We start from the raw sequence: 16,329 nt of genomic DNA, 5'->3' as shown, positions 1-16,329 counted from the left end.
AATAGTATTATATCCCCTAGAAATCTCATCATATCATTGGATCATGGTAAATATGGTGATTCTTTAAGAGGTGCAAACCTCGCTCGAATATAAAGGTGGAAAGTAGCAATCGCAATGTATAGCTCTCTAAGATCTCTGTTGATTTTTGTTTACGTATAACACACTTCTGCTTCCTTATGGACAACATGCACTGTCATGGAGATCCTTTTTGTACAGTACAAGCATTCCTCCAATGCCTCTAGTGCATATTGGTATCCTTTGTTTAAGAGCGACATGCTGACTTCCATCCATATCCTTGTGCATTGGGAAATGTACTAGCAATGCATCTCCACAATGCAAAATGTTTGGCCTCCATTGTCGTTTACTTACAAATAAGCATGCCAATGTCCTGTGCATGTCATATTGTTATTTCTATTGATAAATATTTTGCGCTTCTTTTTGAAGATAAATTGTCCGTTGAATAGATTTCATTGCCATTTCGTAGAAAAAGGGTTTCAGAATGTCACAATGATCTATATGTAAGAATTTCTTGTGCTCTTGTGATGGGATGCAGTTCTCTCTGGTACAAAGTATGGCCTCAGGCAGACACGAGGGAAATTTGGATTAGGAGCTAAGATGGTAATAATAGACTCGAACGTAAACCAATCTTGATTTTAGCCATTTTCATGTTGTTACCCACCACACTTACTGTAGTTTTACCAGTATATTCACTCCTTTGCTGAGTAGATCCAAAATTCTATTTTGCAGGCATTGATTTGGGCAAAAATGAGTACAGGATTACCTATTGATGTAATAGCTTCAATGAAGGGGCAGAATTTTGTCTCTCACTGCATCCTGGATATAGATATTCACAAGTATGTTTCATGATTGAATGCATATAATTATGCTGGCATGTAGACATTTATAGGTTTAAATTTTGAGATATCTTTTGGTGTGACTGAATGTACTTAGCCTCATATTTCTCTGAGAAAGTTTTCTAATTGCATCAGGAACATCCCACATATACACTTACATGAGAAGAAAGAGAATACATCAAAATGGCATGGTGCAGAACTTTCAGTTACTATCGAGGGAAACTGGACAACTTATCGTGTAGTTCTTTGTTCCACTCTTCTCTGTGGCCTTTTTCTCATACTCATCTGGCTAAATATGACTGATGCTTCTTCTTTTTCTGCATGTATTCTTAGTCTAAAATTATCAACTATATGCGCCAAATGGCAGTGATTACACCCTATGCTGAGTTCCTTTTCAGATACATCACAGAAACATCAGAGTAAGGATTGTTTTTTTAATAGTATTTACAGATTATTTTGTTTATCTTTGTTTGGTGACAGGGGCTGCAGATATCGTGCTAACCTGTTTGAAAATATTCCCGTTAATTGTTGTATTGGTGCTAACATTTTTTAGAATTCTGATTGTCGATATGCTTATGGACAGCAAAAATATGACCATTCGGTTTACACGACGGACAGATGTTATGCCTCCTGCACCGGTGGAGACCAAGTTTCACCCATCTGCGGTTGATCTCCTTCTTATAAAACGCCTAATCACTGAAACAACAAAATTGAACCTCATCCAGTTTCTTCAGCATGAATTTACTAACATTGGCAAGGCATATGCTGAACGCCTTATCGGTATGATGGAATCAAGAGAATCGGGAAGTGAAGTGGATGCCCATACACGTCATTTTCATTTACTAGCTGTCATATATTTTTCCAGGAGAGATGGGTCCTGACTTTTCACCAAAGATGCCTGTGAAATCCTTGACAGGCCAGCAAATTGTTCGTATCCATCAACTCTTTCGACAAGCAAAATTTGATGAACCAAGTGGAGAGGTATAGTAGATTACACTGTCCCCCATAAAGGGAAATTTTTCTTCACGGCCATTTTGTAATCATCTCATTGTATCTCCTTGATTTATCAATTTTACTTGCATCAGATGTGCATGATAAAATTGATGATCTTGCACTTTTTAGCTTGTCTTCATATTTCTATTTTTTGCATTCCCTTTCTACTTTTGAGGGGTTCTTTTTATCTTGGGGAAATGTCCATCTACATCTTTATAAGTTATTGTATATGTAGATCTTATACTGAAGATGCCAATCATGATATATTGCAATCTGTAAAGAAGTTCACAATCAAGATGCATTACTAAATGAATGTTGCTTGTCAGTGCCTCAGCCCAGCAGGGGAATATAACCTGAGACTTGGTATATTAAAGGAGTTGCATCCAGATATGGTTGCTACTCATCAAGGCAGGTAAAAATCTCAAGATCTCTCAACGATAGCTCATATTTATTCTCAGGACCGTGTTCTCTTCTTAGGATGCTTTTAGAATCAGAAATGCATTTTTTTCTTACGTCATTCCTGTTGCCTTATTTCTTGCATATCCATCAGTCCGCAGGTATTTGAAGGACATCCATTTATTGTTGAAGCTGGTGTTAGTATAGGAGGCAGGGATGTGAAACCGGTAATAAATATGTTGTTTGATAAAAAAACCTTACGTAACAGTTGTTTACTGTCAGTAATGTTTCATACAGGGCCTGAATATATTTAGATTTGCAAATAGGATACCTTTGCTGTTTGAGCAGGGAGGTGATGTTGTAACACGGACAGCAATGAAGCGCATAAAGTATGTCTCCTAGATTATTGGAGTGATTAAGTGCAAAAGCTTGTGTTGTTGGTAGATCTTTTATTGGGCATGCAATCACTACTTGAAAATAATGTCGCAGCTGGAGCAATTATAAGATCAAAGAGAACCAGGATAAGGTTGGAGTTTTTGTAAGCATTGTAAGTACAAAGATACCTTTCAAAGGAACTGGTAAAGAATACATTGGAGATGATGTGGAAGAAATCGCTTCTGCTGTGAAGGTTAAAAAGCTGAAATCTTAGCTGTCTCACAAATTAAATTTGAAGATCTAAGGCGTCCTAGCTATTCTATGAACTTTTCATAATATGTTTCTTTCATCTATTGCAGATGGCCATTCAGCAGTGCTGCAACCAATTGAAAGCAAAAATTACAAGACAACAAGCTGCATGGGACAAGCAAGAGAGAAAGAAGGCTTTAGTGAAGTACATGATTGAATCTGTATTTTTTGTTAGGTTTCATGCGAGCAAGTTCTGATATGGTTAATATTTGTATTATAACAGGTACATTCCTGGTGTTTCTCGGGCTATATATGATACTTTGCTGACAATGTCAGAGCATCACAAGTCCAAGAGACAGAAATATGACGAAGAAGATAAGGAGCTCCTTGAGAAGGTTGCTTCGCGTGATGTCACAGAAGGTTTAATTAAACAGAAGTTGAGTCAACATGTGGATCAGGTACACCTATTTCTTTCGACTTTTTTTATCTTTGTAGAATTGTCTAGATTTCAAGTTACTTTCAAAATTACCTGTGCATGCATGGTCAGAGATGAAGGTTAATAAGCTAAAATGGTTCGTATACATACTAATAGCTTGAAAGCACTTTTTATGGTTCCAGATGGACATAGAAATGGCATTGGAGTATGCAACTCAAAGTGGGATGGTGGGAGCAGCTAGGGAATCCATCTTTTTGCATTGCTTAGAAGAGAAGCAAACCTTTCTAACTGATTTGCACAGTCCTGTTGGTGTCCTCAGACTGTTTTCTGGATGCGGAATATAAATAAAATCTCTTTTGATAGAAATACATGCAGGCAGTTGACAGCTCAATATAGCACATACTTGAGGAGTAATTTAATTTTCCAATGGCTTGGATGCGGAATATAAATAGAATCTCTGTTTGATAGAAACCCAGCAAGCAGTTGACAACTAAATAGCACACATATTTGAGGAATAGTTTAATTTTCCAATGAGCATCTAATTGTTTATAAATGTAGTTGGTATTGAAGTTCCACATGTATCATCAACATCAAAATGTTATATTAACTCACACCAATTAATGGTCTGTTCTGAAATGTAATTTTTGTAATGTAATGATCAAGTGATACCAAACTTTGGCATTGATGGACAATTTATAGAGTATGATATTGTCAGATATGTTTTTTGAAATAGAATGATCAAGTGATACCAAATGAAATAGAATGGAGAGTTAATAAGATCCAAGTGATACTCTACTTGGTCATATAATAATGTGTTAATAACGAAATTTGAAACGAAAATTCGACAATCCATTACTTTATCAGAACTGATAGTTAACCTTTAAAGGAATAAAAAATGTAATCTTGAACCTTTAAAAAATAAAAAAATGTCATTTTTCTTACTCCCAAGCATTATTTCACCAATTATTTGTATAATACTAACATCGCCTATAACTTCTAATTTTCACTAGTCACTATTCCTCAAGTGTTCTTGTTTTAAACACTGAAACAGAAATCAGACACTAGTTTCTATTCCTGAAATGCTGTTTGAAGCCGGTTCTGTATAACTACTGCAGCAACATTAAATTTCTTTGTCGTAAAAAATCAATCTGCCCTTCACTTTACAATTCCCAGCTCAGTTGCCATCTCCAGAGCTTTCAAATGCCTGCATATTTTCCAAGCCCGCCATATAACTAATCTTCGAACTACCAGCAGTATTTTGGAAATTTCCACATGAAGAATTTGACACTATTGACTCTCAAGGTCAACAATATGTGGGTGTTGAGTCACTAAATCACGCTATTAATTGAATTTTTATATTTCTGTCAGGATCAAGAGATAAAGAGCTACTGCATAAGCAAGAAATAGAGAGACAGCTATTTGTATCAACAATCTTGGGTTATCACGGAAGTTTGGAGCTGCTACAGACCTGTAGAAAAACATGTATTTATTGATTGTGGTTGCCAATGAGTTAGTTTGAGACAGTTTCATAAACGATTATAAAAATTTATAACTGGGTTATTTACCGCGCTATTTTATTGGCTAGACGATGCAATGGTAAACTCTGAATGAAGACCACTCCAGGTCCAGTAAGATGTGCTGCATGTACACCGCCCTAAGGAAGGAATAAATGAATAAGAAAGGGCAAAATATAGATCTAACAGAATAGAAGTATATATTAAAACATGAGACTATGCCATTAAAAAGTCATTGAGACAAACCCCAAAAATGGACCGCCCCACACTGCCTGTATATTTAACTTGCATATCAACTAATCTTGTCATGGCAACTACACAGCCTGCATCAACTACAATTGTCTCCCCTTCAGTCAGGTTCTTTTGCACAACTGTACGACGTACAAAGGAAATAATGATAACAGGTTAGAAACCTTCCATCACTGTACGACATGCAAAGATAGTAAGCATAACAAAGTAGAAACCTGAGTTAACCATTACAAAAATATCAGAAGAATCTAAAAAGAACAGTCCAGAAAATCACAGCCTTACAAATTGTATTCCCTCTTCATGAGCAATAATGGACCTCTATTTTTTTTCTTTCATAAATAGTAATGTAAAGAAAATACAATTAATTAGCATGGTTCTTGAGGCCGCACCTTTAGACAAAACATTTGAGTCTTAGCATAGCCCATAATACGTTAGGTTGCATGATAGGTAGTATGTACAAGGAACCATTACGAATTTACGTAGCATGTTCGCGTTCATGGTCACAAATGAATCTCTTTTTATTTTTCTTTCAGAAAGAATATCGTATATATTATAAAAGAATATGGTTAATTACCAAGAGTACTTCAAGCTACATCTTGAGATATAAACAATCAAGTGTAAGCTCAACCCAAGATATGTTAGTAGGCAACGCCATGCCATGATGCTTGGTGTGTACAGGAATCACTTAGGTTATAATGCTGTTTCGTAGTATCAACAAGATGTCCTTCTGCAGACAAGGAAAATGGCAGATGCCTCTCTGAAGTGCAGTGTCAAGAAACTCTGATCAAGTGGCATCAAATCCATGTAATTAAAACTGTGAGGCGAGGGTGTCCCTAATTCCCCCGTGTATGATATTTGCTTCAATTCCAATTTGGTAATGCTGCATAAATTGGCAAATGGTGTTCAAATGGTTGGTTTAACACTGCCTTATCAGAGCCAACTTGTTGAACAAGCCTTTACAGATAATTCATTTACTTTTCCCCACTCTAGAAGGAGATTATCAGTGTGGGGTTTTGGGATTTAATAGCATTGTTCTCTGGGCTGAGAAATTTAACATGCATAAATTGGTCCTCATCATCTGTGCAGAATGACACTCAGCCAACGTATTGAACAAGCCTTTACAGATAATTCATTTACTTTTCCCCACTCTAGGAGATTATCAGTTTGGGTTTGGGATTTAATAGCATTGTTCTCTGGGCTGAGAAATTTAACATGCATAAATTGGTCCACATCATCTGTGCAGAATGACACTCAGCAGATCATGGTTAGCAGACTGGTTATCTATGGAGACAGTATGTAGGCATCTTGGGTATCCATTATTAGAGCTTTGGCAGTGCTCAGCAGAGCCACCACATGCAGTGGAGCTGTAGTACAGCCTGAGTAGTTCGCCTTACTGATTAGCACAATTGTTATTAGCTTAGGAAAGATTGATGAATGTTCCTACCCATGTCATAACATAGGGTAGACAAGGATCCAGTCCCAAAGCTTCGGTGAGGAGGCATAACTCTGGCCATGATTAAGATGTAAACTGTGTTACTCACTGATAGCCAACTCACGGATCCTATTCACAACACCCATTTGGCATGAGATGTTCTATTTGTCAGTTTACTGACTGCATTTCAAAAAAAAATAAACAACTTCATATGCATTTTATATACATCTTGTTGGAGTGGTGTTACATGCAAGCACCAACTTATGTATATTAATTATAATAGTTTATTATTACTTTGTAGTATCCTAAAATATTGGGATGAAACCACTATGCTATTTGTGTCCTCTACAATGATTAAAAGTTTTATTTGTAAGTTATTTTATTATAGAGTTTCTGCTTTCATCTTCATCTTAATCTTCATGGTCTTTTTCACAATCTCGGCACTGAACAGAGATTAAAGATTTGTATATATTGATTTCATTAATCATAATTAAATTCCAACCCATTTTACAGTGTCTATGATCCCAGTGATCTCACGTTTTCATCCCTTATTGCACTCTATTCAGAATGCATTAGATCGGGAACCTCGCATTTGGATTAAAGAGTGCACCCCAGGCATGATTGGGTGTCATAGAATCATGGCTGCAATCCTAAAGAATGGGCGTTTCTACCTTTTGGAGACTACTGAACATGTGGCAATAAGTTTTCACTGCTACAAACTACGTCAAACAACTCAATAGTGGACTGAACTCTGGCTTTTTACTTTAAAAAAAAGGATTTCACATGTCATAACTATAGTTTTCGCAGCCTGGATCTGTTGTGATGCATGTGATGGTCATTTCATGAAAACATATGTGAATCTTGCCAAATGGCATCCTATAGTTCACCGAATGCATAATAATCCTTGCAAATAACGGTTTTTGCAATTCAATTTGTTCAATAGGCGCAATAATTGGTGGACACAAAACACATTCCTTTTTTTGTGCAACATGGAATAATGGAAACATAGCAATTGAAAGGCCTTTTTCTTTGGCAGTTCGTATCACGGCAATTTTACGGGTATGTGCCACCTGAGCAGAGAGGTTTTCGTATACAATCTGAGTAACTGAATGAGTGAGAGACTACTGACTACTGACTTATTCAAGTGGAATATCCAGGAGGCAGGTCCTATGGCTTCAGCCTCAATGGTGGACTCCAGCCTTAGAGAGAATGGAGATATTTACTCAGAACATTCAGTGCCTGAGGATCCATTAGAGGATTGAAGCATCACAATTCACATGTGGAATCGAGGATGTTTCGTCTAATATCTTACTATGAAAGGAAACCCATGTTATATTTCTTCCAGATTGTTTTAACTTGCAACACTTACTTTCTTATACTTCTCATAGCGCTTATATGATTGCAGACAAACACGTACTCTAATTATTAGTTGGGTATTACCACTCCTGATCCTAGTTACTACTTCTATTTCTCAAGGTTGACCATTGATATTTCTTACCTTACTTAAGTGCAGGTACAGTCTTGTTCAACCTTCTATTTAGAAATTCAATTATCATCTGGATGCTACTAGTCGACATGGGTTACATTGGGACATATAACAGGCACATAAAGCTGAAAAATGGCTGATACATTACCCTTCTCTCTTGCTCTCAACTTTAGGCTGTATTGATACCCTTTGGTTTGGATGGAGATATATAAGATCAGATTGGTGAAACATATACTCAGACTCTAACTAGAAAGGTCACAGTAAGGCATGAACAAACTCAAGTCGTGCACTAACTGTAACAGCATGTATAACTTTTTCTACTTAATACACACTTTTGCTTTAGTTTGGATTTGACATGATCTACATAAACAATTGATTTATAAGGAATTCTAGAGAATAAAGTAGATAAGAGGATAATGTAAGAGCTTTCTTTCTAATTTTCAAGAAACACATTTCTGGTGACTTAAAAAATTATATTAATATATAGATGAACACAGTGAGTTCTCACACCCAACACATTTATTTTCTTATATTTTTCATTTATGGATTTAAAAACATAAATAAGTCAATCAACATAAACATGATTAGGAACGGTGAAAGCCTACTAGATCCGCCAACAGTTATGAATGCAAGACCTTGTCCAGTTAGCTTGTGCATGAGAAATCCCTACAATTGTTTGACAGAGTAGATACTTATGATGAAAGTCAATGAAGTCAATGCATAGGCAAAGGAAGAAAATATAATGAAAGACATACTTCACCACTAAACAGTCCCGCCCGAGCTCTTCGCATGATTGTAGGCAATATGGTTACATCATTGATAGAACACAAGTAGACATCTGGCTGAGACACCAAACAGATCTCATTGAATCCCTTAATACACAGGAGGAACAAGATGCACATTAAAAGAAGGTTAATATGATTTTTACCTGGCAAATAATCTCCCCTCCAAACCTAGCCAAGTCAATCTGTTAACCAAAGATATGATATAATTTTCACGATCGTGTAGATAAATAAAACAATAGAATCAGTCCATTAATGAACAAATTCAAATTGTACATTGTGAAACCTAGTTCATGTTATAAAATTTGAAACAAACCGGCAATATTCTAGAGAGGGATGGTGCTGCAATGCCAACATAACCATCTTGGTTACCCACGTTGGTGTACCTGCCAGTTCCATAGGTCATTCCCTCATAGAATCACATAGGCAATTATTCATATATATGAAACCAAAGTAGGAATATACGATGTGGTGCTGGGACTGTTCCCGAAAAGCAACTGCAAAACATTTACACCCCCAATCTCTGGAGGCAAGATATTCTCCATGTGTACTGATGCTGACATGTAGCACATTGATCCTACAGAGATTTTAAAAAACATTATCTAAGTATAATATACCACTTGCCCTTAAAATTACATATGCAGCAGACTGCACACCTGGTTTTGCAAGAATTTTTTCTTGAGGCTTCAGCATTATCTGCAAATAAAAATACAAAAATGAATTACCGCTACACAAAGTGAAAAAGACAGCTTATATCCAAGAAAAATAGAAATTCTTTTAATGTTGGACGACATCATTATACATCAGATTTTTCCTCTTTATAGACAAGCAACAAATATGTTCACCCGAAGTGTAACCAGAAAAGTTACAGAAACTTATTCTGTCCCAATAATATTTTTGGTGATAATTAAGAAAAACGCAGTTCATAGAGATGTCAAATTATGCGTATGTCAAATTTTCATAGAGATGTGATTTACAATCATTTGAGAAATTTCATTATTGAAAAAAGCATAAATTATAACTTTTAGGTTGTCAATCACACTAACTTTTATTTAAGAAAAATGCAGTTCATAGAGATGTCAAATTATGTGTATGTCAAATTTTCATAGAGATGTGATCTACAATCATTTGAGAAATTTCATTACTCAAAACAGCATAAATTCTAACTTTTCGCTCATTAAAAAAATAAATCTACAATCATTTTGAGAAATTTCATTACTCAAAACAGCATAAATTCTAACTTTTAGCTTGTTAAAAAATATCTACAATCATTTTGAGAAGTTTCCTTATTCAAAAAAGCATAATTTCTAAATTTTAGGTTGTTAAAAGCACTGGAAATTGGTCAAGTGTTACCAGCATAACCTTGGCCAATTCTACGGCTAATTTTGATGGGTTAAGGGTAGGATATTCGACAACAAGTTCTCGAATATCCTACCCTTAACCCATAAGGACCTATGACACATGGGACCAATGGGTTAAGGGTAGGATATTTTAGAAACTAGTTCTTAGGTACTGGGACAAACCCATTAGAACCTATGACACGTGGGAACATGTGGACGTCTAGGGCCCTTAGGAGTTGGGCTAGATAACGGGGACTAGCTATCCCCTTCATTAGGGTATCTTGAGACGTCAAGACTCTGTTAGTGAGTCTAAGATCCCTTCTAGTATCTTTTGAAGAATCTGCCATCAAGGTATTGTTAGCATTCTCTCATCTTCTTTTTGATTATTCACTCTAGCAAATGCGGGGAGAATTTTTTTGTTCATTCATAATAGCTGTTGCAGCCGCCAAAGCTCCATTGGAGCGGGAACTATTACCAATCCATGTAACTGATAGTATGGTACATCACAAACTGAGAGAATTTGCACCTACTCAAAATTTCTGCAGACATGCTAAAAGTGATAACCTCGGAGTTGATCAAAAAGATCAGATTTTAATTCAATGAAGCTAAGCATGTTAACCTCATGAAGACAAATAAGAGCACTAACAACTGTGTTCATTAAACGTTTGCAATAAAGAATGGAAAAATCAAAGTCTTCATGAGATTTGCCCATCAACCTTTACAACCAACAAGATCATGTTGATCACAAAATATTTCAGAGACCGGAGGTATGTTGTGACCACAATACGATTTACATACCGATAATGTCTCCAAGTTTTAAGTGCATAAATTATTGCAAAAGTTCTTTTTCTTTAATTAAATATAAAAAATGAGTAAAATCAAGTTTTCTGCTCTCCAAAACAATAAGATTTCTGTCTTGGTAAAAAAAGCTGCCAATTGCATAATAACTAGCATCAGTTTCAACCTCGAAATGTTTGGAAGAGCCTTGCAATGTTAGGAAACAGGTCCCTCCAGATGGGAAGAGTACAAATCGAATTGGAGTTCGAAGAACAAGAACCGGATTGGAAGAGTGCTGGAACCGGATGAAGATCCAGACGAGAGATTGGATCCGGAGATGTATCCGGAAGAGGCCATATTTGTAAATAGCACATAGTATGTATTAGTATAAATACATCTAGGGCAAATCATTATGTGTAATTTTGTGTAGCATTTGTTGTAACTAGTGTATTAGTGAGTGTTACTTGTGTGTAGGAGGGTGAGAGTGAGAGTTGTAACTCTGTAACCATCTATGGACGAAGAAGAATTCAAGGTTGTTGCCTTGGAGTTTCTTATTGTATATCCCTCCTACCATAGTGACTTGTTTAGAGTTTGTGGACTCCTGTGGTTTTTCCCTTTCAGGGTTTTCCACGTTAAAAGATCTTGTGTCTCTATACTTTCTTGTGTATTGTTGTCTTGATCTCTGCATCTCTCATATGCACATGTTGACCGATTGTGGTCGGTTTCATATTTCCCTACATGCAATGTAAGAGTAGGAGCAAAGCATACACGTTCAATGAAAATGGTAAAACATTCTTGTAAAGGGTCATTCCAAGGGATTGGTTTCGTAGATTTACATTTTTTACCTTTTAAATTATCAGTAAACAGTGCTGTTAGGATTGGCTGTAGAATTGGTTTGTAAGGTTATGCCTATAACATGAAGGCAGGAAACCCATATTTGTATAATACAAGGCCAAGCTTTAACATGATATTAAAATAATGGGAAGACTAGTCATTGTATTAATAAATTGGCAAATGATCTTTAATTGTTTGTACATTGAGACTACAATGTGTCATGTTGCAATCAGATACTGCATTTTGAACAGTTGGAAGTCATAATGCAACTTGTGAACTAAGTTGGATTGGAATATCTATGAATTCTATATGGATGGTTTGAAAGTTTGATTCTTACTTGAATACATTGATGAGCTATCATCTACAGGTTCTGAAAATGAGACACTTCAAGATCTTCCTAAAATAGTGGAAATATCTTGTTGAAGTCTTCTCGAAAAATTCCCAGCCATTCTATATCTAAGTGCTTAGGATAACTCCTACCTTATGCAATGATAGAGTAAAAGAAATCTTTTGTAACAAGGAAAACATGAGGATCCTCCACTTGTGTTTGTGCTACAGCACTGAATGCAGTTGATTAATTGGCTCCACAGATGCCCATCAAAATGAAATGTGTTTCAAACAAGTTTCAGAAATGCTCTTACTGTTTTGGCTGTTAAAAAGACAAGTTCTAGACGTTTGGATGAAAAATAACATTGGGAAAGAAAGCATATGCATGTGCAAGTGATGACAATTTTGAAATACAAATTTGAGGATTATGAAATTACCTGGACAATTTGTGCTTCACCTCCAAGTATTTGGAAAGGAATACATACTGCTTGTGGACTCTGTAACACAATTGAACTTCTGAATGAATTAATGGGAATAAAAAACCTATAGTACAAAAGCCAATGAAGATGGAGATATTTTTGCCAAAAAGATTCTTCGTATCATTGCAAGGAGAGAAATAGCATTATTTTTTCAATTTGGAGCTCGTTTGCTAAACCTTTCAGTTTTAAAACGCTTTCTATTTCATAAATAACTAGTATTTTGTCCTTCCATGCATCCTATTTCGATCAATCAATTTTGTCATTTGTAGGATTAATGTTCCAGCATGCGCTTTGGAGTAGTTTGAATATCGAACAAGTTTTGGATGTGGGAATATTTTTATTTTCAGCTCTCTAGAATCGTCGGATTCATGTGTTCTATGGATGTTTTCAGATGCAAAGGTGAAGGAGTTACACAAAGTGATTATGAGTCGAATGTTGGTTATTGTATGTGGAGAACCTTTTTCGCGTTGATCAGTCTTCCTTTTTATAGGTCTTCATTTTATGAGAATAATGTGTGGAAATATGTGAGTTGCATGTTTCCACTCTTGCTAGGATAATGTATATGTATGAGGCCTTTACAAAGAATTGGATGAGGATTAAACATCACTTCATATGGGATCCATGGAGCTTCATTTTGATCTACAGCAGCCCCTGGTTCATTGTTTTCGATTAGAAAATGGCAAAAATGGACTTCACAACCTCCACAACTGCATTTTTTTAGAGGTTCTGTGTTTTCTTTTGGATGGTGGGTTTCTAACTGTGCACATCTTTTGAGATGGATGGCTGCATGGAGTATAAGTATTGTACACCAGATCTTTAAAGAGACACTGAGTAATTATTAAAATAATTGTGAGGAGAATTTGTGACTTGGAGTGTCATTGGGATCAATGTTTGAGATTGCCAATAATTTCCAGAGGTGATCTCATGGGATGAACTGCTTTATCACGAGAGTTTTGCCTATGTTCTCAGATTTCATGTGTATGATATATAATTGCCTCTCCTATCTCTGCATTCTCTATTTCTCAGATTAACTGATGGTGGGAGTGTTAATTTAATACATCACTGAACCCTGAAGATGGTTCCTTATTGTGCAGCTACCAGTCACCCCAGGGGAGATTGTACTCCACAAAGAAGAGGATGTCATCAATAAAGGTAGTTGTAATATGCTTAATTAATCTTTCTTCCCTAGCTGGTTCCATCACAGTGGAACAAGTTTCCCATCAGGACACCACACAATAGCCTATGACAGACACTTTGCATCACTTACATATTTTCTCTGAGTACTGAACTTCACCTTTACACACTCAAACTTCCAGGAACTTTTCATGCAATAAATCAATATAAAGGAACTTTTCAGAATTCCATCAATCCAGGCTCAATTGATCTTGGATCTTGCTCAATAGATCATATCTTTGGTATCTCACTCAATCCTCCCTAGATGAGTTTGGGGTTCTTAGCACTAGTCCCACCAATATAAAAGCAAAGAAGCCAGTTCAAGAATGTTTCACCAATTTGTAAATTTCTAGAAACCAGAACTTACTTTCCAAATTTCTATTTTAGTATACTTATACCCTCATTTAGACTCAGTTATACTACTATATCATATGCCCTGTGTAAATTGAGTAAACGGATTACTTACATTCTCTTATGGGTGAAGGAAAAAACTAAAAAAGTGTCTTATTTACTAGAGGCTGAATTAGCCAGCGAGATCAAACTGATTAACAAGGTTCAAGTCTACAGCACTATGAAAAAATATAGAAAAGGTTGGATTGAAAAGCAGAATGCAAAGATTTCACAATATGAAATATAAGGGAACAACAACTAAATATAATTAGATGGAAAACCAAGAACTTAAGTGCAAGAAAAGCAAAGGACCTCAAATCCGTGAATCAGGAACAACAAGAAAGAAAACAAGCAATCCATCATGAAGCAGGTAACAGAAGGTTGATAACTAGAAATACAATGTCTACTGCGACTACATTCATATTTCATGGCACGATTGATCTGCATTGCGAGATTGGAGTTCCGAGATTATAATTTCGCACTTGTTAAAGGGATATAAAACCAAAACAATATAAAAGTGCTCACTGTTTGCTACAAAACTCTGAAAATTGATCAAAATTACAGACAATTTGGTTGTGAAATGTCATGAAATTGGAGTTCTTGTGATAATAGAGGGATACCGGGATACCAATAGTACTATGAATCAGTCATGAAAAGTTATCTGTCGTGAGAAGACTGATACGTAGATATTATGAATACAACCTGGTCTTGAAAGTACAATTGTATTTCTTGGCAAGAATTTTAGTTTTCGGAATTGTGTTTGAGGTTCTTCAAAGGCATCTAAGGAATCCAAGTAAATAACTTCAAACTTAAATAAATGGAGGAAAATATACCAAATCAAAATATGAAAGTGATCATGATTTGCAATAGTAGCAAAACAAACATGAATGACCTTAAAAAAAGTTGAAACGTTTGGCACTTTGGCTCCCAAACGTGATCAATCAATGGTGATGAAACAGATAGTAAATCACTAAACTGTGAAAATATTCATGTGTGGCAAAAGTTCTGGCTTCTGATACCATATCTGTTGGCAAGAAGTGTTGTTCGCATTGCACCTTTGAGATTCTTGGAAGAAACTAATATATTTGAAAAAATAACATTTTACTCAATGTAAGGCAAAGTAGAATATGAAATTATCATCACCATTTGCTATAAAAGTACAGTGACGCAGAAACGTTGATTATTTTTGCTCCCAGATACCATGAATCAGGGATAATGATAATAACAATGCCGAAATTAAGCAATGATTCAGGAATCGGGGATCCAGAACTTATCTCTGTCGAGAAAACACAATGTGGATGTTGAAACTTTACGTTTTATATTTCATATTAAAAGTATTGCGGAAGAATCAGAAGTGGAACGTGAGGTTGTCGTCATTTGCTACAGAACTGTGCAAAATTGCGGAAATTTTTCATTATTTTCTCTCCGAGATCTCATGAATCAGGAAAACGAGAAATTATCTATGTCTCGAAAACACAAAACACAATCTGGATGTGGGGAGGCAGCGCTATATTTTCAATGAAAGAAGGGATGAAAGACTGAGCATTTTCAATGACTGTTTCTCTTAGGTCAATTTGAGAGGTAGATCCAGAACTTAAAATTTTGTCTGTTTCGATACACATCGTTGGATCTAAAGAAGAACTAAAGATTCTGAAAAGTTTGTATGGAATTTGTGAGATCCTTACCTGGTAAACATAAGGCTGAAACGGCGTGGTAAGAGCAGGAGCTGCCATGAGAACAGAATCAAGCTTCTTCGCCTTTGTCTTCTCTCTCTCTCTCTCTCTCTCTCTCTCTCTTCTCTGAGCAGAAAACTATGATGAATTTAAGTTTGAGTTTACGACTAATGATCAATCAAATTAATTGATTAATTACTGATAGTTTAGTGATTACTTGCTTCTTGTTGATCAATGATTACTTTATATTCAACCAGCTAAATACATGTGAAATTAATTTGTTAGTGATTACCAGTTTGTTGTTCATTACTTTATATTCAAAGAGCTAATTACATGTGTAATTAATTTGTTAGTGATTAGTAGTTTGTCATTCATTACTTTACATTCAATGAGCTAACTGTGTGTGTAATTAATTTGCTAGTGATTACTAGTTTGTTGTCATTGCTTTATCTCAATTGCACTCGTTAATGTGTGATTAATTTACTTTAGGGAATGAAATGTAAGTCTAAGAGATTCACGATCATACAAAAAAACCATGGTTAAGCACAAACTAAAATTTTGGACATGCAT

The 16,329-nt window shown here is 35.7% G+C and overlaps 2 protein-coding genes across 2 annotated transcripts; one reads left to right on the top strand and one right to left on the bottom strand.

Moving 5' to 3' along the window:
• Positions 1 to 553: 553 nt before the first annotated feature.
• LOC147848864 (DNA topoisomerase 6 subunit B-like) lies at positions 554 to 3,774 on the top strand (the record flags this gene model as incomplete). Its single annotated transcript, XM_087338023.1, has 13 exons — positions 554 to 618; positions 748 to 854; positions 990 to 1,092; positions 1,188 to 1,273; positions 1,438 to 1,634; positions 1,720 to 1,835; positions 2,174 to 2,259; positions 2,398 to 2,470; positions 2,541 to 2,632; positions 2,733 to 2,871; positions 2,978 to 3,072; positions 3,151 to 3,325; positions 3,486 to 3,774. Coding segments are annotated over 13 exons (1,496 nt in total), but the record flags the coding sequence as incomplete, so codon positions are not given.
• Positions 3,775 to 4,143: 369 nt separating this feature from the next.
• Positions 4,144 to 15,919, bottom strand: LOC147848863 (uncharacterized). Its single transcript, XM_087338024.1, has 11 exons — positions 15,772 to 15,919; positions 12,482 to 12,541; positions 9,423 to 9,462; positions 9,232 to 9,343; positions 9,083 to 9,152; positions 8,913 to 8,951; positions 8,740 to 8,826; positions 8,590 to 8,650; positions 5,064 to 5,188; positions 4,869 to 4,957; positions 4,144 to 4,771 (listed from the first exon to the last, which is right to left on the bottom strand). Exons 1-11 carry the CDS (start codon positions 15,817 to 15,819, stop codon positions 4,657 to 4,659), a joined length of 846 nt encoding a protein of 281 aa, XP_087194150.1. The 5' UTR covers positions 15,820 to 15,919; the 3' UTR covers positions 4,144 to 4,656.
• Between the last annotated feature and the right edge of the window lie 410 nt (positions 15,920 to 16,329).

This window comes from Azolla caroliniana, unplaced genomic scaffold (assembly GCF_043228905.1).
Source record: "Azolla caroliniana isolate FFs.n. ecotype wild unplaced genomic scaffold, voAzoCaro1.0.p SCAF_197, whole genome shotgun sequence".
NCBI lineage: Eukaryota > Viridiplantae > Streptophyta > Polypodiopsida > Salviniales > Salviniaceae > Azolla > Azolla caroliniana.
Note: the sequence above shows the minus strand (reverse complement) of the source record. Positions and strands in the feature narration are given on the sequence as shown.

Bases quoted from the DNA above. Each gene is read 5' to 3' on its own strand.
- LOC147848863 (XM_087338024.1), bottom strand. From the start codon at position 15,819: ATGGCAGCTCCTGCTCTTACCACGCCGTTTCAGCCTTATGTTTACCAG. The intron at 9,463-12,481 runs GTAATTTCATAA...TTTTATTTGCAG, and splicing joins GTGAAGCACAAATTGTCCAG to ATAATGCTGAAGCCTCAAGA. The intron at 4,772-4,868 runs GTAAATAACCCA...GTTTTTCTACAG, and splicing joins CTAGCCAATAAAATAGCGCG to GTCTGTAGCAGCTCCAAACT.